The sequence below is a fragment of the Jaculus jaculus genome, chromosome Y (genome assembly GCF_020740685.1).
Source record: "Jaculus jaculus isolate mJacJac1 chromosome Y, mJacJac1.mat.Y.cur, whole genome shotgun sequence".
NCBI classification, from domain to species: Eukaryota; Metazoa; Chordata; class Mammalia; order Rodentia; family Dipodidae; genus Jaculus; species Jaculus jaculus.
The window spans coordinates 1,431,424-1,457,633 of NC_059126.1; the positions used below are offsets into that span (position 1 = coordinate 1,431,424).

General features: G+C 40.9%; 1 protein-coding gene across 1 annotated transcript in view; it reads right to left on the minus strand.

Annotated features, from left to right (window-relative positions):
- The window catches only part of LOC123457042 (deleted in azoospermia protein 3-like), a 49,209-nt gene extending 23,332 nt beyond the window's left edge, over positions 1–25,877 (minus strand). Inside the window, exons 1-11 of the mRNA XM_045141143.1 lie at positions 25,816–25,877; positions 23,071–23,242; positions 13,889–14,035; positions 13,048–13,194; positions 12,146–12,237; positions 11,359–11,410; positions 10,519–10,582; positions 10,272–10,411; positions 6,912–6,983; positions 3,861–3,932; positions 808–879 (exon numbers count right to left, since the gene is read on the minus strand). Coding sequence (XP_044997078.1) covers positions 808–879; positions 3,861–3,932; positions 6,912–6,983; positions 10,272–10,411; positions 10,519–10,582; positions 11,359–11,410; positions 12,146–12,237; positions 13,048–13,194; positions 13,889–14,035; positions 23,071–23,242; positions 25,816–25,877 — 1,092 coding nt within the window. The remainder of the gene's footprint in view (positions 1–807; positions 880–3,860; positions 3,933–6,911; positions 6,984–10,271; positions 10,412–10,518; positions 10,583–11,358; positions 11,411–12,145; positions 12,238–13,047; positions 13,195–13,888; positions 14,036–23,070; positions 23,243–25,815) is intronic.
- Between the last annotated feature and the right edge of the window lie 333 nt (positions 25,878–26,210).

A 26,210-nucleotide genomic window follows, 5' to 3' on the forward strand; every position in this document is an offset into this window, starting at 1 on the left:
ACTGCTAAGCCCAAGAAAACATGTTTTGAAGTAGGGTCTCACTCTGGTCCAGGCTGACCGGGAATTCAATTTGTAGTCTCAGGGTGTACTCAGATTCATAGCAATGCTTCTACCTCAGCTTCCATATGCTAAAGGTGTGTGCTACCGTGCATGGCTAAGAAAATACTTTTAAATTATGAATATGAAGTGTACATATTCATTTAATACATCTTACTGGAGGTATAAAATAAAGGCTTTCTTTACCAGCAGGGCACTGTGGGCCATCTTAAACAAAAGAGACAATTTAAATATACCTACACATTTTAACAAAAATATGAGATAACACAATGTTGAAGTATTTATCATACTGGATCCTTTAATCTGTTATAACAACAAAACAGAATGTAGGACAGAACTACTTTATGTATTTGATATGTTTTTTTTTTTTTTGCCTCCTTGGTAATTCCATATCAAACTCTTATCCCTCTTCATAATGAGCTGGCATTCAATAAAATTATGAGATAATGGTTTGAAACCCATTGCAATAAAAAACTATTTCTAGTCATGTTAGGGAGATAGCTTTATAAGGGGCCAGTTTTTATTCTGCCATTGATTTGATCTGTAAGACAGTTCTAGTCAAAGCTGTAACCTAGTTAAAAATATTCCTTTATTGTCTATATAGTACAGAGGTCTGAATTCTAGACAAGGTATATTTGTCCTTTAATTTTAGGCATGCTTAGTTAAACAAGTACACTACGACAAATTTATATGCATAAGGGCCACAATAATATTCCAAAGTAAGTCATTTCCCCTCCCTTAAATTATTACCTGATAATTATGAACAGGCAGCTGGTATCCAGTGGTCACCTGAACTGGTGAACTTTGGTGAGGAGGATATGCCTGAGAACAAGGTTTTTGGAATGACTGATGAAGTAAACTTGTTTTATAAAATAAAGGAATATTACTCCTAATGAAAACATAGAAAAAGTAGTGTTTTTCTATAATCAATAAAGGTGGGAATTTAAATGAATGCTCCATAAGGAAAATATTCTGTGAAATGTTAGGTTTTAGGGTAGAAGATGAAGGGAAAATTACATTAGACACAATTTCAAAAGTTTGGCCAACTAACTCACTTCTACAAAATTTTATGAACTCTGTAACTCTTACTACATTATCACTTAGTATATACATTTACCATATACATTTTCTCCTTCAGTGTGACAGCACTGGTTAAAAAATCAAATTTATAAAGACTATTATTTTGCTTCAAGTACTTTAATTTTAAATACCATTAATGTCAATCCTGCAAGAAAAACTAGGAATAACAAAAATCTGGTGGTATAGTTTCACTGCAAGCTACAGTGTATGTGAGAGAGACAGACAAGCAGACATAGGGTCACATGTTGTCCAGACTATCTTTAAACTCCTGCACCTCTTGTCTCCAAGGGCTGAGATTACAGGCGTGAACCATCACACCCTTATGTTTTTAAATAATTAACACTGAACACTTGGTTCACTCTTGAGTAATTACTATGTTATTGAGAGTTAAGGTCATGACAGAAAGAATACCACTGTATACTACTGTTTAACTAAGTAAATGTTTAAATTGTAGGAGACAAGGCAAATATAATCCACACTACTTTCTCAAACATAAAATTTCTGGCAGAAGCCTGCTGATAGTATTTGAAGAAATTATATTGATTCCATATTAACATATGTGTAATGGTTAAGGTTTGCTACACACAACATTATCTTATGAGTTAAGAAAAAAACAAAAAAGCCATAAAAGTGGAAGAGAAGATAAAATAGATAACTCAGAATCTCTCTGTACAAGACATCACAAGTTTGTGGGCATCTGGAAATGAATTATCTTTACATTAATTGCTGGGTGTTATTTTTTCAAGTTCTACAGCTTATGACATCCATTTTTAAAACTGGGCAAACGTGAATGTTTTTCATGTGGCCACTACTAAAGTTAGCAAATAAATTAAAAATGTAAAAATCTATAAGCAAAATTAGGTATTTGCCTTTTGTGGACTGTTTCCAGAGGCTAGAGAAGCTTCATGCACCAAGCAATTATTTGGCAGAATTTCAGCTCCTAGATCAACTTCATTAGAGTGGTAGTTAACAGCTGAGTAAGTCTACATAAAAATGATAAATTAACAGCATATACAAATACAATTCTAAGTAATCTATTCCTACAATTGTTGGACTGTTACCAAAATTTTAATGAAAAAAATTCAAAAATGTAGGTTATATTGAAGTTCAGTTACACTTAGACATAGATTTAAACTCAGTAGCTGAAAATCAGTTGTGGTCTCTTGAAAACAATGTCTTGTATATATCAACAATGTCTTGCATATATCAATATCAGCATCAGTAAATTGTGAGCAAAATAAACTAATATGGAAAAAGGAGTACATAAGAACTCTAAAGTGGCGTGTTTTTAAATAGCCAGTCAGCTGAACAGTAGGGTAAAAAAAACCTCAGGTGGATTTAGAGGTAGAACCCTCTTGATTTTTTATTTTTAAAATTTAATAATATTAACCCTAACATATGTTTCCCTTCAACATATTTTCTACACGAAGCAAAACCAGATGCAAATTTAATGTTCATCCGAAATACAAATTAATATCTCTTTACCTGTGCTATAATATCAGTAAGAAAAGTTACCATGCATTGCTTAGGTGGATAAAAAAATCTCAGAAAGAGAAAGCAGTTTTTTCCATGTAAGTATATAACCATGTTACAAAACTTTATGAGTATGACAAATGATATTTAAAAAGTCATTTCTAGTGCTTATAGACATACACAGGGTTGCAAAGTAAATAAGAAATAAATTTAAAATGTTATTTCTTATTTATTTATTTGAGAGAGGGAGAAAGGGAAAGAGGTAGAGAGAGGGCAAGAGACAATGTGCATGCCAGAGCATCCAGCAACTGCAAACGAACTCCAGATACATGTGACCATTGTGTGTCTGCCTTAACATAATTACTGGGGAATTGAAAAAAGGTCTTTGACTTTGCATGCAAACAACTTAACCACTAAGCCATTTTCCTCCCAAGGAAGTATTTTTTGAGGTAGGGTCTCACTCTGCCCCAGGCTGATCTACAATTCACTATGTGGTCGCAGGCTGTCCTCAAACTCATACCAATCCTACTACCTCAGCCTCCAAGTGCTGAGGTTAAAGGTGTGTGCTACCACACTTGCCCAAGAAAATACTTTTAAATTATGAGTAGGAAGTTTTTAAATATTTGTTTAATTCACTTTTACCGGAGGTATAAAATAACTTCTATCTTCCCCAGAAGGGCACTGCGGAGCCATCTTAAACAAAAAGAGACAACAATTTAAATATACCTTTACATGTACATTTTTACAAAGATAGGAGATAAGAAAATGGTGAAGTATTTATCATGCTAGATCCTTCAATCTATTATCATAACAAAACAGAATGGAGGACAGAACTACTTTATATAACTAATATCATTTTTCCCCATTGCTATTTCCTTATATAAACCTCTCCCCTTTTCATTATGAGCTGGCATTCAATAAAATTAAAGATAGTGGTTTGAAACCTGTTGCAATAGATAGCTATTTCTAGTCTGATTAGAGAGATGATTTTAGAAGGGGCCAGTTTTTAATCTGCCATTGATGGAATTTCCCCTTGGACCTGTAAGGCAGTTTTAGTCAAAGTTGTTACCTACTTAAAAAACATTCCTTCATGTCTAAATACTAGAGAAGTCTGAATTCTAGACTCAGTATATTTTTCCTTTAATTTTACACGTACTTAAATATAACAAGTGCACTAAGACAAATATATATGCATAAAGGCCACAATAATATTCCAAAAAAAGTCATTTTCCCCTCCCTTAAATTATTACCTGATGGTTATAAACAGGCAGCTGGTATCCAGAGGTCATCTGAACTGGTGAACTTTGGTAAGGAGGATATGTCTGAGAACAAAGTTTATGGAATGACAAAAGAAGTAAATTTGTCTTACAAAATGTAAGAATATTATTCCTACTGAAAACATACAAAAATATGTGTTTTTCTAAAATCATCAAAGGTGGCATTTTAAATGAATGCCTCCATGAAGAAAACATTCTGTCAAATGTTAGGATTTGGGGTAAAGGATGAGGGGAAACTCAAAACATTAGACTTATTTTCCAAAGTTTGGCCAACATACTCACTTCTACATAATTTTTATATTCTAACTCTTACTACATCATCATTTAGTATATACAATTACTATATACACTTTCTTCCTCACTGGGAAAGGGCTGGTTAAAAAGTTAAATTTATTAAACCTGTTATTTTGCTTTCAAGTATTTTACTTTCAAATGCTATTAACTTTAATCCTTTAAATAAGACTCTCCATAACAAAAATCTGGTGGTATAGTTTCACTGCAAGCTACATGTGTGTATGTGTGAGAGAGTGAAAGTGACAAAGACATACGGTCTCATGTCCAGACTGGCCTCCTTCTCCTCATGCCTTCAAATGCTGAGATTACAGATGTGAACCATCAAACCCTTATTTCTTCAATAATTAAATTGAAGATTTTGTCCAGTGTTGAGTACATACTATCATTCTTAAGAGTTAATGTCATCATAGAAAGAATACCACTGCATATTATTATTTCACTAAGTAAAATTTTAAATTGTAGAAGACAAAGTAGATATAATCCACACTGCTTTCTCAAAGGTAAAATTTCTTGCGAAAAGCTGCTAATAGCATTCTCCCATATCATAGTGATTCCAAATTAACTTATGTGTAGTGGTTTGAATTTGCTACACTCAATATTATTTTGTGATTAGAAAAATTAAAAAGCAATGAAATTGGAAAGGAAAGATAGAATAGCTGAATCAGAAACTATGTGTAGAAGACATTACAGATTTGTGGGCATCTGAAATTTAATTACATTTACATTAATTGCTGAGTGTTACTTTTTCAAGCTCTACAGTTTACAACATCTATTTTTAAAACTAGGAATCATGCCTACTTTTCAAGTGGCCACTATTAAAGCTTAGCAAATAAATAAAAAGGTAAAAATCTATAAGCAAAATTAGGTATTTGCCTGTTCTGGAGTGTTTCCAGAGACTGGAGAAGTTTCATGCACCAAGCAAGAAGTATTTGGCAATACTTCAACTCCTGGATCAATGTCATTAGAGTGGTAGTTAACAGCTGCATAAGTCTAGATAAAAATGATAAATTAACAACATACACAAATACAATTATAAGTAATCTATTATTCAAGTTTTGGGGCCTGTATTAAAGTTTTAATTTAAAAAAGTTTCAAAAATGTAGCTTATTTGAAGTTCAGTTAAATTAAGACATGGATTGAAACCCAAAACCTGAAATTCAGTAGTCCTCTCTTTAAAAAACTAAAATGTCGCCAGGCGTGGTGGTGCATGCCTTTAATCCCAGCACTCAGGAGGCAGAGGTAGGAGGATTGCCATGAATTCCAGGCCACCCTGATACTCCATGGTGAATTCCAGGTCAGCCTGGGCTAGAGTGAGACCCTACCTCAAAAAACCAAAAAAAAAAACCTAAAAAACAGGGTAACAAACAGCTACTTTTACAGGTAGGACCCTCTTGTTTATTTTTTTAATTTAATAATGTTAACCATGAGATATCTGTTTCTCTTCAACAGATTTTCTATGAGTAGCAAAACCAGAGTCAGATTCAATGTTAATTCTAAATCCAAATTAATATTTCCTTTTTTGTACTATATTTTCTATCAGGAAAAAAGAACTTATCACCCAATTGTTAGGTACACAAAAGGATTCTCAGATTTTTTTTTATGTAAGTATATAACTATGTTAACAAAAATTTATGATATGATAAATGATATTTAAAAAGGCCTTTGCAATATTTATACACATACACAGGATTTCAAAATAAACAGTAAAAAATTTGAAACTTGACATATTTGAGAAAGTGGTAGAGACAGGGACAGAAAGAATGGTCAGGCCAGGTCTTCCAGCCACTGCAAACCAACTCCAGATGCACACACCCCTTGTGCATGTGCTCACATGGGTCCTGGGAAATTGATCTAAGGTCCTTTGGCTTTGCATACAAACGCCTTAACCGCTAAGCCATTTTCTGATCAAGGAAATATTGAGGTAGGGTCTCACTCTGCCCCAGGCTGACCTACAATTCACTATGTTGTCTCAGGCTGTCCTCAAACTCATATCAATCCTACTACCTCAGCCTCCAAGTGCTGGGGTTAAACGTGTGTGCTACCATACTTGCCCAAGAAAATACTTCTAAATTATGAGTAGGAAGTTTTTACATATTTGTTTAATTCACTTTTACTGGAGGTATAAAATAACTTCTTTCTTCCTCCAAAGGGCACTGCAGTGCCATCTTAAACAAGAGACAACAATTTAAATATACCTTTACAGTAATGTACATTTTTACAATGATAAGAGATAAGATGATGGTGAAGTATTTATCATGCTGGATCCTTTAATCTGTTATCATAACAAAACAGAATGGAGGACTACTTTATGTGTCTAATATTGCTGTTTACTCTCCTTGCTACTTCCATATATAACCTCTCCTCTTCTCCCCTCTTTGTTATGATCTGGTATTCAATAAAATTAAAACACAGTGGTTTGAAACCTGTTGCAATAGATAGCTATTTCTAGTCTGACTACAGAGATGCTTTTAGAACGGGCCAGTTTTTAATCTGCCATTGATGGAATTTCCCCTTGGACCTATAAGGCAGTTTTAGTCAAAGTTGTTACCTACTTAAAAAAACATTCCTTTTTGTCTGAATACTACAGAGGTCTTAATTCTAGACTAGGTATGTGTTTCCTTTAATTTTAGGCACACATAATTTAACAAGTATGCTATGACAAACTTATATGCATAAAGACCACAATAATATTCTAAAGTAAGTCATTTTCCCCTCCCTTAAAAAAATTACCTGATGATTATTAACAGGCAGCTGGTATCCAGTGGTTACCTGAACTGGTGAACTTTGGTAAGGAGAATATGCCTGAGAACAGAATTTATTGAATGGTTAAGAAAGTAAATTTATTTTAGAAAATGGAGGACTGTTATTCCTAATGAAAACATACAAAAAGTTGTGTTTTTCTATAAAAAAGAAAGCCTCCAAGTAAGAAAGTATTCTATCAAATGTTAGGTTTTGGTGTACAGGTGAAGAGAAAATTACAATATTAAACTTCTTTACCAAGCCTCCACTTACCTTCCATATTTTCCTTTAGAGTTCCTCTTATTCTGTCTAATAACTTAAAGTCTGGAAGAACAGATTTCCATGTAAGTTCTGGTAGTTTGCAGGTCCTCAAAAGACTCAGGTGCTTCACTAAAACATGGCTTTCCACTCTCCCTCCTAAAAACTGCTCTGGATGTTCATCCCAGCAACATGAAACTGAGACAGAAAAGTTGGTACTGAAAAGTGGGGTCTTTGCTGAGATAACTAACTCTGGCTATGTAGACTTTGGTCTTTTGGAATTTTTGTGCTAGAAGAAGACATAACTTGTTACTTGCACTGCAATGTCTTTCAGAGGGGTAAGCCAGGTTTTGTAGACTATTCTGGTGAGAATTTGAAAAATGCTAAACAAAGAGAGAATTGTATTTGGAGGTCTTGCTTATGAACTTTCTAAAGGAAGTGGAGCCTGCAAAGTATCATGCTGTACTGGGCTACTGGCATAAGGGATGGCAATGCTCTGCTGCCCATGCCCCAAGTGTTTTTAATTAAGGTTGGATTTGTAAAGGTAATGCACTGATGTGCTTAGTAGGAGATGCAAAACAGAGATACACAATCTATAACTGGAGAAATTCAAATTTAAAATTACAGTCGCAAAGACTCATTTTAGGTTACTGGAGCTGCTACTGTCAAACACATTAGCAATCTTGAGGAAGATGACCCAGCTAATTGAAACATCAGAAGAATGTGGAGGTGATTCAAAAGAGAAAGCCTGAGAGGTAGAAATGCTAACTTCTTTTTAAAGGAAATGACTCCCTGGAATAACAACATAACTCCCTCCTGCACACCTGGTACTGGTCGCAGAAGTATGAAAACTTCCTGGAGTGGGCCATGAAGTACATATTGTTCCAGGAGCTGTTGCTGACATGTGGCATTCAAAGCAGGGCATGAGGTTCCTGAATAGAGGGCAGTGAGGCCACTGTAATGGCTGAGGCCATTGGTTGGCAATGGAGACCCAAAGATGTTGGGCTATATCACAGGATTATGCTAAAGCTACTATGGAGCACTGTTGGCTTGGGAAGGAAGATTGCCCTGGCTCATCATCTCAGCTGGAGCAGAATTAATAATGTAGTGATTCATACCTGGGTATTGATAATAGTCTTGAATGGCAAATGTTTTTCTCATGGTTATTGATTTTATGTTGGCCAAGTCTGGGTGCCTGCTGTTTGCTCTTTGTTTTTGAATGCTTGTGGTACTACTGGCTTGTGGCAGTTTCTCTCTGCTTGGGCCTGTAAAAGGAGGCCAGATTTTTCTGCCATTGTTGGAAATTCTCTTTGGATCTGTACACTGAGTGAAATAAACCTTTCATCCTATTTCATCCTATAAACCGTATCTGGTTTGTATGTTCATCCTAGCAGCATGAAGCTTACTGAAACCCAAGTTAAATTCACAGCTGCTGCTTCTTTATTCAAAGACTTCTAGAAAGTGCATATTGCTTTGTAACATTAAGGTAAAACCTGTAGTATTCCTACAGTCTTTATGGCTCTTTTTGAATTTCATTTCTAAATAATTGTAGCATAATCAAAACTGCAAAGTGGACAGTAAGTAATGCCATACACACTTGAGCACCTATTAAGTGAAAACATGTATGTAGTAGCATATTGAGTGCATATAATCAGAACTGATTCACATTTCATAGAAATAAGTTGGGTGTTTTTGTTCCTAGTCATATAAGCACAGAAAAAAGAAAAAGATGCCTATATGTCAGGTACACCATAAATATAAGTTAGATATTACAGAACTATTTCACTATTATTTTCTTTTCTGATGTAATGAAATGATTCAAAAATATTATTTTGTACCAACATACATAACATGCTTATCCAAGTTCCACTTTCACTATTACTCAAATCAGAAATACCAAATGCCAAAAGCTTACAGTTTAGAGATAAGTACATCAAGAATCTATGCTTTCTTGAACTAAAATAAATCCATCAGCCAGGAACCTACTTGAATCTTGGAAATCAATGCAAATAAAATGGGGTAGAATGGATAATTGTTGGGAAGAATAAGCTAAGGGCACAAAGCTTCCTTCATGCAGTGAAAAAGGAGATGTTTCTTTCTCCTGACTAAGGACACAATGTGAGCAGTCATTTCTCACTCCTGCTGCCATCCATGCTGCTTGAAAGCTACTTCTTTCCCAATAGCCAGCCTCAAAGGCACTAAAAGTCCAAGGTTACATCTTGAGTTAGAAGCACAATTTGTCAGGGCCATCTATGTGATATGAGAGACACAAGCAAGATGAGGATGTGGAAGCTTATAACAAACTTTCTCAGAAAGTACTCAAGTACAGCAATGTGGTGCAATAAGGCCCTGAGCAGTCATTGCTTTGAATACTTGCTGTGGAGGTGAAGCCTAAGTTGCAATAGTGATTTCAGGATGTTGAGGAGATACCAAGTCTATGAGATGTCCAAGGAAAGTGGCAGACACAGAGTAAGACACAAGAGCAAAGTTGTGTAGGCTTCAGATGGCACAGCAGGGTGTGTGTAGTTACTAAACCCCTTGGATCAAAGATGATTCCATGAAGGGCCCTAGATGCCCAACATGGAACCAAGGGATTAGGTGTTTGTGCTGCTGGCTGTTCAGTCACTTTAGTCCAATTTTTCCTTGCTATGACCATATTTTTTCCCTTTTGAAATGAGAAAGTTTATGCTACTGTACAGTGAAACTACATAACTGGGTTTTGAATGCTGTAGGGCTTTCACAGTTAAGAGACTGCCTGAGTTGCCTTACCCGTGCAGTTTTGGAAGTGTTAAAGGCTATGAGGACTTTTGAAGTTAGACTGAATGCATTTAAAATGTTTCTATGCACACCTTCCAAGGCTCAGGGTCTAATGCGGAAGAGGTGACAGAAAGAATGTAAGAGCCAGAGGAAGGGTAGGACTTCTAAGTGTCTGTGTGTTTGACTCATAGAGTTTTTGAGTGTTTATCATGGTGGTGAAAAGAAATAATTTAAATACATACTATTCATTACAGAAATTGTGGGTATAATTTCAGAAGGCATAATGACTATGATGACTACATTCAGTCAATGAACAGGAGTACAGGTAATTCTTACCTGAACATACTGAGTAACAGGATGATTCAATATGGCTGGGGACTGCATGCAATTTTCAGTGTTTGGACTACTACCAACACTCTGAAATGGTGGCTGAGGAGAATTAAAATTCAAAGGACATGGCTGCACATGATGAGCACCTTTTTAAAAAGTGAAAAGAAAACTCATTTATAGTTCTTTGAAAATCTAAACTTTCAATAAGAGCATTGTTTTTACTATTTATTTTTAATATTTTTTTTTTACTCACTTAAATTTTGTTTCCTGATTGCAGGGCCCAGTTTCAGTTTTTTACCATGAAAAGTTATCTGTGACTAAAAACAAAACAATAACAATAAAACTAGAATTTTAAGTCTTGTTTCAAGATTTGGGTAAATGCTCCAAAGTTCTCTCAAAGTTCCTGTTATCAGAATAGGGCTATAACTGCCTCAAATCAAAATGTGTTATCATAAAAACTGCTTTACCTGCCCTGTATCAAAATGTCAAGAAGTACTGAGTGGAATTTGTACTATGTCAAATCGTAGTCTTTAGTTCTTGAAACTAAGGATCCCAAATTATCACGTCATGACAAGTAAGATAAACTGCGCAAGCTTTCAGTTTAAACAAACAGAAGTCTATCTATGTTGGTTTGATTAAGGTGTTCCCTGTAAACTGATGTTCTGAAAGCTAGGTTTCAGCTGACTAAGATTTGGGAATTAAAGCCTCCTGGAGGCAGTGTATTGTTGGGGTCAGGCTTATGGGTGTTATAGCCAGTTTATCCTTGCCAGTGTTTGGCATATTCTCCTGTTCCTATTGTTCATCTTATGTTAGCTAGAGGATGATATCCACCCTCTGCTCATGCCATCGTTTTCCCTTGCCATCATGGGGCTTCCCGTCCAGCCTGTAAGCAAAAATAAATCTTGTTTTGTTTTTTTTTTAATGTTTCTCCCCCACTCTGTTCTTGGATGGTTGATTTCTTACAGCAATGTGAATGTGACTGCAATATCTTTCTCTGTACTTTAGGCAAGACTCAGCATATTCAGAATGCAAGTCTATTAACAATACATCAAGCAATTAAATAAGATGAGTTCTCCACAAGACTATTACTTACTTCTACTATTTTCTGCACATCCACATCATTATAAAATGACACAAATCCATAGCTAGAAAAGCAAATAATGAAATATAAAATCACCACCACATAGCACATGTTTATAGAATATAGCATTTTATAAAATAATGGAAGGGATAATAAAAGTGAATAATCTGTGATAAATAGTTAAGATCTATATTAATAGATCCTCTCTAAATGTCACTGCGCTGTTCTCTTAACATGATCTATGACAGAATGCGCTAAGACTAAGGTAGCAGGAGAGCCTCAGTCATTAACAAGAGTACCTAATCTATGAAGCTAAATCTAACGTATTTCAAAAGCAAGACAGGTAAAATTTAAGTCATGTATAATGTATTAAAACACCAATTACTTAGTAGTAATAATCTACTTGTTTCATCTAAAAGAAGGTAGGAAATCTTGAAATACAAATTAGGAAGGCAATTAAAGTTAACCAATTTTTACAAACATTTTATTTATGTGAGAAAACAGTGGCAGAGAGAGAGAGAGAAAAAAATGGGTGCACCACAGCCCGTTAGTCTCTGTTAACGAACTCCAGATGAATGTGATCCCCATGTATCTGGCTTAGATGGGTCCTGGCCCTTAGTCTTCACAGGCAAATACCTTAAGCCATTAAACCACTAAGCCATTTCACTAGGACAAAAGTTAGCAAATGCTTATCCACAAAATGTATTAACAAAGCAATACAGTTTATACCAAGGATTGAAATGCCAGTTAGGATTTCAGAATTTCAAGAATTTATAGTGAGCATGTTTTACTTACTTACCCTTTGGACAAGCCATATCTATCACTGATTATCTTCACTTCCTTTACTGAGCCAAATCTAGCAAAGACACCCCTTATTTCAGTTTCATCCATCTACAAAAAAGAAATCAATCAATATTTTCAAGTCTACTTGAAAGAAAGATTTGATGATGTGAAAATGATTTTCCCTAAATCATCTTCAAACTACCTACAGCACTTACTTAAGGATATTTTTAGTTCTATGGATTTTAAACACAGAACCGATTACCAATCTTTCATTTTCTCAAGGTAAAGTAGGGTCTCACTCTGCCAGGCTGACCTGGAATTCACTATGTAGTCTCAGGGTGGCCTCAAACTCATGGCGATTCTCCTACCTCTACCTACTGAGTTTTGCAATTAATGGTGTGTGCCACCACACTGGGGTATAAATCTTTTATGAAATACCAAAAGCACAAACAAACAAGCAAACAAACTAAAAACTTAGATCAGCAACAAAGTGCAAATACCACTGGTCAAAAATTAAAAAAAAAAAAAAGATTAAATTTCAATGTATTAAGCCAGGGTAGGGTCTCACAATATTGCCCAGTCTAGTGTCCCTGGGCTAAAGGGATCCTCATGTCTCAGCTTTCAAGTGGCTAGTACAAGTGCATACCATTGCCCCTGACTACACAATGTATGTTTTTAAAATATTTTATTTATTTACTTGAGAGAGAAAGAATTTAGAGAGACAGAAGGAGAATGGGTGCACTAGGGCTTCCAGCCATTGCAACAAACTCCAGATGTTTGCTGGCTTACATGGGTCCTAGGGAAATGAACTTGTGTCCTTAGGCTTTGCAGACAAGCAAGCACCTTAACTAGTTCTAAGCCATTTCTCCAGCCCTTCACAACATATTTTAAAATGTAAATTAAGTATGAATACAATACCCTAACATCAATTCCACAAACAAAAACAGTGTTTGGCATGACTTTGCCTTCAGGTAAAACATAGTCTTGACTGGTTGCAGCTGAGGACGTCTGTGTACTGATTTTTATGGAGATGGGTGAATTTGGAGTCTCAGAAGTTGCAGTAGCCTGTAATATGAAAAGCAAACATGTTTAGATATTCACACAAAAGCTATATGCAATATGAAACCTAATTTTATATTTAAAGTATAAAATATTTCCATTTAAGTTACTTTTAGTCTAAGTTAGTTATCAACAGTTCCACCCACGACAGTTAATGTCTGGCTATTTGTATTTATTTTCTATTTTTAAAAATTGCTTTATGTATTTGCAAGCAGAAAGATGCAAAAAGAGAAAGAGATGGAGGGCAATAACAATGGGTGTACCATGGCCTCTAGCCACTGTAAATAAATTTCAGGCACATGCACTACCTTCTGTGCATTTGGTTTATGTGGGTACTGGGGAACCAAACCTAGGTCCATTCATAGGCTCCACCGGTTTCAACCACTGAGCCATCACTTCAGCTTTCAGCACACATTTTAATATATGTTCATGCTTTCTTAAAAGGAATCGTTATCTATATAACAGTAAGATACATTTGTATAATGCTTTTAAAAAAAATAAAGAAAGAAAGAATAGGTGGTACACGAGGGCCTCCAGAAACTGCAAACTCCAGATTCATGTGCCACCTGTGCACCTGGCTTTCATGGGTTCTAGAAAATCAAACCTGGGTCTGGCTTTGCAGACAAGCACTTTAACTATTAAGCTGTCTCTCCAGACCTTCACAACATTTTAAAATGTAAATAAAATATGAACGCAATACCCTAGCATCAATTCCACCAACAAAAACAGTGTTTGGAATGACTCTGCCTTCAGGTAAAACATAGGCTTGGCTGGTGGCAGCCGAAGATGTCTGGGTGCTGGCTTCTCTGGAGATGGCTGAATTTGGATTCTTGGAAGTTGCAGCAGACTGTAATGTACAAAAAGCAAACACATTTAGATAGGCACACAAAACCACATACAATAAGAAATATAATGTTTGTATTTAAAGTATAATATACTTCATCTAAATTACTTTCATTGCAAGTTAGTTATTAACATAGTCCATGTTTTCTTGAAGCAATATTTATCTATATTAACAGTGACATGCATTTGTATAGCTTCAAGAGTGGGTGCACCAGGGCCTCCAGCCACTGCAAACTCCAGATGCATACACCACCTTGTGTATCTATCTGACTTATGTGGGTTCTTGGGAATCAAACCTAGGTTGATCAAATGCCTGAACTGCTAAGCCATCTCTTCATCCCTTAAATATTTTTGTTTTAATATTTTTACTTACTTACAAGGAGAGAGAGAGAGAAAATGTTAATAAACAAGAAATGGTACACCAGGTTCTCTAGCCTCTACAAACAAACTCCAGATCATGTATATCTAATTCACCTAGGTAATAGGGCATCAATCCCAGGTCCTTATCCTTAGCAAGCAAGCACCTCAACTACCAAGCCATTTCTCCAGCCCTAACATTTACTTTCTATAGATTGTTTTAAAGTTCCTTTAATAGTTTTCTACTTCAATAGACTTTTTTTGCACATACTTTATTAACAACTAATGGGACCTAAGGCTGAGTCAGAGACCATTGTGGAAGAAGTGGCAGAAAGAAAAGATCCAAAGGAAAGGGAGAAGTGCTCTGCAATGCTGTCATGCTGTAATATAATGGAATGGATTGTGTCAAACACAAAATGGCCATGGTATTCATGACCTCTTAGTTGCTGGTCTACCTACCTGTATAAGAGGAGGGGAAATGATGACATCCAAATAGAAGAGAGACTGCTTTGAAAGAAGGGGGAATTTAGGAGGTGGAAAAGAAGAGTGATGGGAGGGGATTATGATCATGGAATATTGTGTGTTACTTATGGGAGTTGTCAATAACAAGTTAAAAAGCCTAGCAGGACTTTCATGAAACTATAACATATTCATTCACTTGAATTTCACCTATCAACTGACTAAAGGAGATAAGCACTAAAGATCACAAGGAGAAAGGGAAAGCTACTATACATACATCTTTACATAGGAAAAAAAAAAAGACTGAAGAAGCCAACTGATGTAATTTGAAAGATTAGTCACGATTTTATGAAAACTTTAGAAATGAGAGCTAGGGAGAAAGCATAGTAGGTAAAGCACTCAAGTTAGCTTGAGGAACTGAATTTGAATTCCCAGCTATTTGAGTGAAATGACAGCCATGAAGACATGTGTAACACCAGCACTGGTAAAGCAGAGATGATGAATGTCTGGGGCTCACTGGCTAGCTAGTTGGTGAGCTCTGAGTTTAGTGAGAGACCTTGTCTGAAAAAGTAAGCTTCAGACAGCCACTGAGGAAGACTCCCTATATCAACTTTCTGGGTTCTGTGCATGTACATAAAGTTTAGAAATCTGAACTGTCAAATCACAAGTTTTTTTGCTTTCTTAACTGACTTACACTGTTACTTGTTTACATGACCATTACTAAGTATGATAATGTGTTGTTTTATAACAATGAGGTGACATTGTGAAAATATTATTTTTAAAGTTTTTTCTACTTTTAACATCACATAGCTTTTAATTCTTCAAGATGGGAATATATATAAGCTTCATATCTTGGACTACTGAGAACATGACAACATCTCTTTTTAATCCCTTCTCAATTCATTTATTCAAAGATCCAAAAACACATTTGCAGTTATCCTAAAATTCTTAAAGACTTCTTTTAGTCATCAATTTGAATTTCATTGATGAATTAACTTTGGATAGCTTTATTTGATACTTTATACTATTATATGTGCCCTCATCATACTGTCTGGGTGTATTTTAACTTAAAAGTGTAACATGTGACCACAGAGCCCTGCTAGGATGGAAGGTTTATTGTAATTCACCAGTAGTCAAGGAAAAGGAGATTTTGTGTCCCAGAAGCACAACAGAACTGGGAGATACCTCTTGTCACAAGTGAGGTATACTCCTATCACTGAATAGGCAGGAGGCTAGCGATACCACTATACAGTCCACAATGCCAACAAGAGTACTCTACAACAAAGAATTATTTGCCCCCAAATTTGAATATTGGTTTGGATGAAAAATTTTCACTACAGTGCCACCAAAATTGAGGAGGAAAATTACTGGACAAGAATTTGCTTTTCGTTTTTCAATAACGCATCCTTTTTAGAAACTGCTTTCTTATCTGAACAATGTATTATGTGAAACGATATCTGATGTCATGTACATCTTGCTTACAAAAATAAAAATGAAGACAATCTGAAAGAAAAAAAAAGCGTATTAAATATTAGAGAGGATTTATTACACAGCAGGAATTTGGACCCCTCCAGAGATACCACAATTCTGCATTAAAGGACCAGGCAAGCAAAAGTTCCATTTCCCAAAGATACCACAACACTGCCTTAAAGGCCCAGCACAGCAGAATATCCACCCCTCTTCAGATACCACAATTCTGCCTTATAGGCCCAACACAGCATAAGCTCCACCCCCTCCACATAAACCACAAGCCTCTCTTAAAGACCCAGGACAGCAGAAGCTCTGCCCCTATCCAGATACCACAGTCCTGCCTCAAAAAACCCAGCCTAGCAGAAGCACCACCTATTCCCAGATACCACAATCCTGCATTAATGGCCGAGCCCAGCAAAAGCTCCACCTTCTACCACAATCCTGTCTTAAAGGCCCAGCTTGGCAGAAACTCCACCCTGTCCAAATCCCACAATCCTGCATTAAAGGCCAAGGCCAAAAGAAGCTCCAGCCCCTCCCAAGATACAACCCTGCCTTAAAGGCCCACCCCAACAAAAGCTTCGCCCCTCCTAAGATACCACAATTCTGCTTTAAAAGCCAAGCACAACAGAAGCTCCACCCCCTGCAATGTAAACAATACTGCCTTAAAGGCACAGCCCACAGATACCACACTCAGCCTTAAAGGCACAGCCCACAAGAAGCTATGCTCCCTCCCGATATTATACCATAATTCTGCCTTAAAGGACCAGCCAAGCAAAACCAACACAGCTCTCCCCAGATACCAAAACCCGTTCTTAAAGGCCCAGCCTAACAGAAGATTGGCCCTTATCCCCAACCTGGCCCTAAAGGCCCAACAGAGCTCCACCCCCTCCACAGATACCACTACCCTGCCTTGAAGGCCCATCCCACCAGAAAATCAGCCCTCTTGTCAGATACCACAATCCTTAAATGTACAGCACAGCAGAAGATCCATCCACCCACCCCCACAAAGGTACCACAACCCTACCTTGCAGTGTCTACCCAACAGAACATCCACCCCTTCCCTAGATCCCAAAACCCTGCAATAAAGGCTCAGACCAGCAGAAGCTCCAACCCCGCTTAAGATACCACAACACTGCCTTAAATTCCCAGCCAAGCAGAAGCTCTGACCCCTTCCCAGACACCACAAACTGGCCGCAAAGTCTCAGCCAAGCAGAAGCCCTAGCCCTGCCTACACACCACAAACCAGCCATAAATGTTCAGCCAAGCAGAAGCTCTGCTCCCCTCCCCAGATACCACAAACCTGCCATAAAGGCCCAGCCAACAAGCAGAATCTCTGCTCTTCTCCCCAGAGACCACAACCCCATCACAAAGGTCCAACCCAGCAGAAGCAAAAAAAACCCACCACACGTACAACCAGCCTGCCTTAAAGGCCCAGTGCAGCAGGAGCTCCACCCCTTCCTAGAAACCACAACCTGGCCTTAAACACCCAGCAAAGCTCAAGCTCTGCTCCTTTCCTGAGATAGCAAAAGCCCGCCTTAAAGGCTGAACTCAGCAGAAGCAACAAAACCTTCCAAAGACACCACAACTCTGTCTGAAAGTTCTAGGGCAGAAGCTCCGCCCCCTCCCCAGAAACTACAACCTGGCCTTAAAGGCCTAGCAGAGCAAAAGATCCAAGCCTCAACATATTCCACAATCCTGCAATAAAGGCCAAGGTCAGCAGAAACTCAGCACCCCTCCCCTCAGATACTACAAATAGGCCTTAAAGGCCTACCCCAAGCAGAAGGTCCAACCCCTCGACAGATATCACCAGGTGGGTATAAAGGTCCAGTACAGCAGAAATTCTGCACCCTCCCCAGATACCACAACCCTGCCTTAAAAAAGTCAACCCAGCAGAATCAAGTCAACCTATAAGGATACCATAAAACTGCCTTGAAGGCCCAGGACAGCAGAAGCTCTGGCCCCTCCCAAGATAACACAACAATGCCTAAAAAGGCACCCCCAGCAGATGCAAAGTCCCCTCCTCAGATACCACAATCAGCTTTAAAGGTCCAGCATAGCAGAAGCTCCACTCCCTCTAAAGGTACAGCAATACTGCCTTAAAGGTGCATCCCACAACTCAGCCTTATAAGCACTACCCACAAGAAGTTCCACTCCCTCCCCAGAAAAAGTAATTCTGCCTTAAAGGACCAGCCAGGCATAAGCCCCACACCTCACCACAGATACCAAAACCACTCCTTAAAGGCCTAGCCTAGCACAAATTCAGGCCCCTCCAGAGACTGACCCCACAGATACCACAACATGCCTCTAAAGGCCCAACACAGTAGAAGATCCCCCTTTCCAAATACCACAACCTGCCCTTAAAAGCCCAGCACAGTTGAAGCACCACTCCCTCCCCAGATAACACAACCCTGCCTTAAAGGTCCACCCCACCAGAAGATCCGCACTCTCCTCATATGCCACAATCCTGCCTTAAATGTAGAGTACAGCAGAAGATCCTCCACCTCCCCAGACCGGACAATCTGGCATTAAAGGCCAAGGCCAGCAAAAGCTCTGGCCCCTCCCCCTTTAGGGCCAACAGAGCAAATCCACCCCTCTCCAAATACCACAACCCACCCTTAAAAGCCAAGCACATCAGAAGCTCCAACACCTCCCCAGATATCACAACCCTGCCTCAAAGGCCCTCACAACTAGAAGATCTGCCCTGTCCTCAGTTACCACAACCCTCCCTTAAATGTAGAGCACAGCAAAAATCTACCCTCCTCCAAGGTACCAAATCCTGCCTTACAGGTACTGCCCAGCAGAACATCTGGCCCTTCCCTAGATCCCACAACCCAGCAATAAAGGTTCAGACCAGAAGCTCCACCCCCTTTCCAGATAACACAACTGGACTTGAAGGCTCAGACAAGCAGAAACTCCATCCCATCTCAAGATACCAGAACTCCACCTTAAAGTACCAGCCATGCAGAAGCTTGGTCCCATCCCCACTTACCACAAAGCGGCTATAATGGCCCAGCCAAGCAGAAGCTCTGCCCCATCTCCAGACACCACAAACCAGGCCCTACGTACTTACCACCTTAAAGGGCGAGTACAACAGCAGTTCTGCCCCATCCCCCGATAGCACATCCAGCCATTAAAAGCACAGCATAGCAGAAGCTCCTCCACCTCCAAAGATACTACCACCCTGCCTGAAAGCCCCAAGCCAGTAAAAGCAAAGACCCCTCCTCAAAAAACCACAATCCTGCCATAAACGCAGAGCACAGGAGAAGGTCCAACCCCTCCAAAGATACAACAGTTCTGCATTAAGGCACTGCCCATCAGAACATCCGGCCCCTTGCCATACACCTCAAACCAGACTTAAAAGGCTCAGACCAGCAGGAACCACACCCCTCTCCAGATACCATAACTCTGCCTTAAAGTCCCCACCAAGAAGAAGCTCTGCCCCATTCCACTTACCAGACAAGGGACCATAAAGGCTGGGCCAAGCAGAAGTTCTGCTCACCTCACCAGATACAACCACCCTGTCTTAAAAGCCCACCCAAGCAGAATCTCTGTCGCTTCCCCAGACACCACAAACCAACCATAATGGCCCTGTTAAGCAGAAGCTGTGGTCCACTCCCCAGACACCACAAACCAGCCCCTCCCCAGATATCACAAACTGGCCATAAAGGCCCAGGGGTGCAGAAACTCTGCAAACCTACCCAGATACCACAATCTGGCCTTAAAGGCCCACCCTAGCATTTCCCCTCCCCTGCCTCCAGAAACCCAGCATAACAGAAGATCCTCCCCACCAAAGAGACCACAAACCTGCCTTGAAGCCCCACCAAGAAGAAGCTCTGCCCCTACCCCAGATACCACAACACATACTTAAAGGACCACCCCAGCAGAAGCTCCCACCAAGCCCCACATACAACAACTGGCTATAAGGTCCAGTCAAGGAGAAGCTTTGTTCCATCACCTAAAAGCACTACACATCCATAAAAGCACAGCACAGAAGCTCCAGGGCTCCTCAGATCACAATCCTGCCTTACAGGCCGACCATAAGCAGATAGTCCAATGCCTAAACAGGTACCACAAAGTAGCCTTAAAGGTCCAGTACAGCAGAAGACACACCCCTACCCTAATACCACAACCAGCCCTGAAAGGTCAAGCACAGTTGAAGCTCCACAAATACCACAACCCTGCCTTAAAGGCCAGCCACAACAGAAGATCTACCCTCTCCTCAGATACCCTAATCCTGCCTTAAATGTACAGCACAGCAGAAGATCTACCCCTCCACAGATATCACAACCTTGCCACAAATAATCAGCCCAGGTGCAGCAAGGCAACCTCAACAGACAACACAAATCTGACTCAAAGCCTCAGCAAAGCAAAATCTCTGCCCCCACCCCAAATATCATAAACCAGCCATAATGGCCCTACCAAGCAGAAGTTGCACTGAGCACCAACCACAACCTAGACATTATAACCAGGCCTTGAAACCCCACAGGAGCAGGAGGTCCGAAATTTCCACAGATTGCACAAGACACCCTTACAGGTCCAGAACACCAAACGTTCTGCCACATCTCCAGGTACCACACTCACCCTTAAAAGCCCAAAAAGACAGAAGCTCCTTCCCCTCTAAAGATACCAAAAGCCGACCTTAAAGACCCACCCCAACAGAGGTTTCACCCCTCCTTTCCACAATCCTGCTTTAAAGATCCAGCACATCAGAAGCTCTTCCCCCTCCAATGTAAACAGTACTGCCTTAAAGGCTCACTCAGTACACATGAAGCCCCACCCCCTCCCCAGATACCACACTCAGCCTTAAAGGCACAGCCCACAAGAAGCTATGCCTCCCTCCCCAGACACCATATTTTTTCCTTAAAGGACCAGCCAAGCAAAACCAACACAACTCTCCCCAGATACCAAAAACCCACCTTAAAGGCCCAGCCCAGCAGAAGCTTGGCCCCTTCCAGAGATAACACAAGCCTGCCTTAAAGGCAGCAGAAACTCTGACCCCACAGATACCAGAACCTGGTGTTGAAGGCCCAACTCAGCAGAAGATGGCCCACTCTACAAATACCACAACCTGCCCTTAAAAGCCCAACACAGTAGAAGCACCTCACCCTCCAAAGATAGCACCATCCTGCCTTAAAGGCCCAACTACCAGAAAATCCACCCTCTTCTGAGGTAACACAATTCTGACTTAAGTGTACAGCACATTAGAAGCTCCAAACCCTCTCAAGATATTGCAAGCTTGTCTTTAAAATTCGTCCCAGTATAAACAGGCAACCTCCACAGATAGCACAAAACAGTCTTAAAGACCAAGGACAGCATAAGCTCTACCCCTTCCCCTGATACCACAAACTGATTTGAAGTCGTAGACAAGCAGAAATTCAGTCCTTGCCAGATATCAAAATCTGGTCTTACAGGCACAGCATAGCATAGCAGAAGATTTGCCCCACCACAGAAAATACAAGCCTGCCTTAAAGACCAACCCCAACAGAAGATTCTGCCCTCCTCAGATACCACAATCCTGCTTTAAAGGTCAAGCACAGCGAAGCTCAACCCCTCCAATGTAAAAAATACTGCCTTACATGCTCAGCCCACATGAAGCTCATCCCCCTCCCCATATACCACACTCAGACTTAAAGGCACAGCCCACAAGAAGCTACCCCTCCCTCGCCCAGATACCATATTCTGCCTTAAAGGACCAGCCAAGCAAAACCAACACAGCTCTCCCCAGATACCAAACCCCCTCCAAAGGCCCAGACCAGCAGAACCTTGGCCCTTTCCAGAGATAAAACAATACTGCCTTAAAGGCAGCAGAAACTCTGTCCCCAGATACCACAACCTGGCCCTAAACACCCAAAACAGAAGTTCCAGCCCCTCACTCAAATACCACAACCTTGCCTTAAATGCTCACACAACCAGAAAATCCTCTCTTCAGATACCACCCCAAGTTACCACAACCTTGCCTTACAGGGCCTGCCTAGCAGAAAGTCCACCACCTCCCTACATATAAAAACCCAGCAAGAAAGGCTCAGACCAGCAGAGGCTCCACCCCTCTACAGATACCAAAACCCAGCCTTCAAATCTCAGACAAACACGAACTCCCCCACTATATACAGGTTGGTCTTAAAGATCCAGTACAACAGGAGTTCTCTCACCTCCCCAGATACCAAAACTCACCTTAAAAGCCCAGCACAGTAGAAGTTCCTCCCTTCCAAAGATACCACAAAACCTCCTAAAAGGCATGGCCTAACAGAAGCTCTCGCCCTGCAGATACTAAAATCCTGCCTTAAAGGCAGCAGAAGCCCCACCCACACATACCAAACCCTGATCCTAAAGGGTGACCCAGCAGAAGATCCACTCCTCCCCAATACCATGACCAGCACCGAAAAGTCCAACATGGTTGAAGCTTCAGCCCCTCCAAGATACCACAACCCTGGCTTAAAGGCCCACCCCAACAGAAGATTGCCTGTGATACCCCAATCCTGCCTTAAATGCAGAGCACAGAAGCAGATCTGCCCCCTCCTCAGAGCACAACCCTGAGTTAAATATCAGCCCAGCTACAGCAAGGCAACATCAACAGATACCACAAAACTTCCTTAAAGGCCCAGTTGGGCTTAAGCCCTGGACCTCCTCATGCTCTGGTCTTTAAGGCTAGACCAAGCAGAATTTCTGTACTCCAGATGAAAAGAAAAAAAAAAAAAGAATAAGCCTGGCCTTAAATGTCCAGCACAGCAGATCAAGCCCTCCACAAGCACAAACCTGCATCAAAGGCCAAACCAGCAGAAGCTCCAGCTCCTCCTGAGATACTACAAAAAGGCCTTGAAGGCACACCCCAAGCAGGATGTCCAAACCCTCCACAGAATTCACAAGGCACACTTTGAGGTCCAGTACAGCAGATGTTCTGCCCCATTCCCAGGTACCACAAACCACCCTTAAAAGCCCAATAAGGCAGAAGCTCTTCAGCCTCCAAAGATATCACAAGCCTGCCTTAAAGGCCCACCCCAACAGAGGAGGCTCAGATATCACAAACTTGCTTTAAAGTTCACAATAGAGCAAGAAAGGGTCACACCAGCAGAGGCTCTGGCCCCTCTCCAGATACCAAATCCCAGCCTTCAATTCTCAGAAAGCACAAACTCCATCCCTCTCCACATCCTACAACCCTGTCTTAAAGTACCAGCCAAGCATAAGTTTGGCCCCATCCCAAATTACCACAAAGTGGCCATAATGGCCCTGCCAAGCAGAAGCTGTTATTCCCAACCCAGAAAACACATCCCAGCCCCTACCCACAAACCACAAACATGCCTTAAAGGTTCAGTAGAGCAGGAGTTCTGCCCCATCCCCAGAAACCCCATCCTGCCCTTAAAAGCCCAGCACAGCAGAAGATCCTCCAACTCCAAAGATACTACAACCCTGTTGAAAGGCCCACCCCAGCAGAAGCAACATGCCCTCTACAGATAACACAATCCTGCCTTAAATGTAGAGCACAGCAGAAGCTCCATCCCCTCCAAGATACAGTTCTGCCTTACAGACTCTGCCCGTAACTTCCGCCCCCTCCCCAAATACCAAAAAACAGACTGAAAGGCTCAGACCAGCAGAAGCACCAACCCCTATGCTGAAAGCAAAAACTATGCCTTGAAGTCCCAGCCAAACAGAAGTTCTGCTCACCTCACCAGATACCACAACCCTGCCCTCAAGAAACAGGAATGCAGAAGCTCTGACCCCTCCCCAAATATCACAAACCAGCCACAATGGCCATACCAAGCAGAAGCTGTAGTACTCTCTCCAGGAATCACAACTCAACCCCTCTCCACATATCACAAACTGGCCATAAGGGCCCAGGCATGCAGGAGCCTAACTCCCCTCCTGACATACCATAATCCAGCTGTAAAGACCACCCCAGCAGAAATTCTGACCCTTCTCCAAACCAAAACCTGTCCTTAAAGGCCCAGCACAGCAGAAGATATGTCTTTCCAGAATCCACAACCCTCCCTTAAAGCCCCAGCCAAGGAGAAGCTCTGTTCCTACCACAGATACCACAACCAGGCCATAGAAGCTCCCACCATGACCCACATACCACAACTGGCCGTAAAGGCCCAGCCAAGCAGAAGCTCTGTGCTATCCCCCAAAACCACAACCCATCTTCAAAGCACAACACAGCAGAAGCTCTACCACTCCCCAGATACCACAATCCTGCCTTAGAATCCACCCCAAACAGAAGGTCCAACCCATCCACAGATACTGCAGGGCACAGGGAAGCCTTAAAGGCCTAGTAAAGCAGAAATTCTCTCACCTCTCCAGATACCAAAACCCACCTTTAAAACCCCAGCACAGTAGAAGTTCCTCCCCTCCAAAGATACCACAAAACCTCCTTAAAGGCACAGCCTAGCAGAAGCTCTTGCCCTGCAGATACTAAAATCCTGCCTTAAAGGCAGCAGAAGCTCCACCCACACAGATACCAAACCCTGACCCTAAAGGGGGACCCAGCAGAATATCCACCCCTCCCCAATACTATGACCAGCCCCGAAAATCCAATACGGTTGAAGCTTCAGCCTCTTCAAGGTACCACAACCCTGCCTTAAAGCCCCACCCCAAAAGAAGATCAACCCTCTCCTGTGATACTCCAACCCTGTCTTAAATGCACAGCATAGCAGAAGATCTGCCCCCTCCTCAGATACCACAACCCTGCCTGCTTAGCAGCCCAGCTACAGCAAGGTAACCTCAATAGATACCACAAAACTGACTTGAAGGCCCAGGACAGCATATCTCTGAACCCTTCTCACATACCACATGCTGGTCTTAAAGACTAGCCATAGCAGACTTCTATCCATCAAGATAAAAATAAAAAAAAAAAGCCTGGCCTTAAACGGCCAACATAACAGAAATTCTGGCCCTCTATATAGCACAAACCTGCATTAAAGGCCAAGACCAGGAGAAGCTCCGGCCCATTCATAGATACTAAAACCAGGCTTTGAAGGCGGACCCCAAGCATGAATTCCAAACAGTTGACAGATTCCACAAGGCTCACTTAGAGGTCCAGTACATCAGACGTTCTGCCCCATCCCCAGGTATTATAACCCGCCCTTAAAGCCCAACAAGGCAGAAGCTCCTCCCCCTCCAAAGATACCACATGCTGGCCTTTTAAAGGCCCACCCCAACAGAAGCTTGACCCCTCCTCAGATACCACAAATCTGCTTTAAAGGTCCAGCACAGCATAAGCTCCACCCCTCCAACGTCAACAATACTGCCTTAAAGGCACAGTCCACAAGAAGCTACACTCCCTCCCCAGAGATCATAATTCTGCCTTAAAGGACCAGCCAAGCAAAACCAACACAGCTCTCCCCAGATACCAAAAACCCTCCTTAAATGCCCAGCCAAGTAGAAGCTTGGCCCCTTCCAGAGATAACACAAACCTGCCTTAAAGGCAGCAGAAACACTGACCCCACAGATACCAGAACCTAGCCTTAAAGGCCCAACTCAGCAGAAGATGGGCCACTCTACAAATACCACAACCTGCCCTTAAAAGCCCAGCACAGCAGAAGCTCCTCACACTCCAAAGATACCACCATCCTGCCTTAATAGCCCAACTACCAGAAAATCCACCCTCTTCTGAGGTACAATCCTGACTTAAGTGTACAGCACAGTAGAAGCTCCTACCCCTCCCCAGAGATCACAACCCTGTCTTAACAAATCTGCCCAGTACAAACAAGGCAACTTCCACAGATGCCACAAAACTGTCTTAAAGGCCTAGGGCAGCACAAACTGTGCTCCCTCCCCTGATACCACAACCTGGCTTTAAAATCCTAGCCCAGCAGAAGTTCAGTGCTTGCCAGATTCCAAAACCTGGACTTCCAGGCAAAAAGAGCACAGCAGATCTGCCCACCACAGATACCACAATTCTG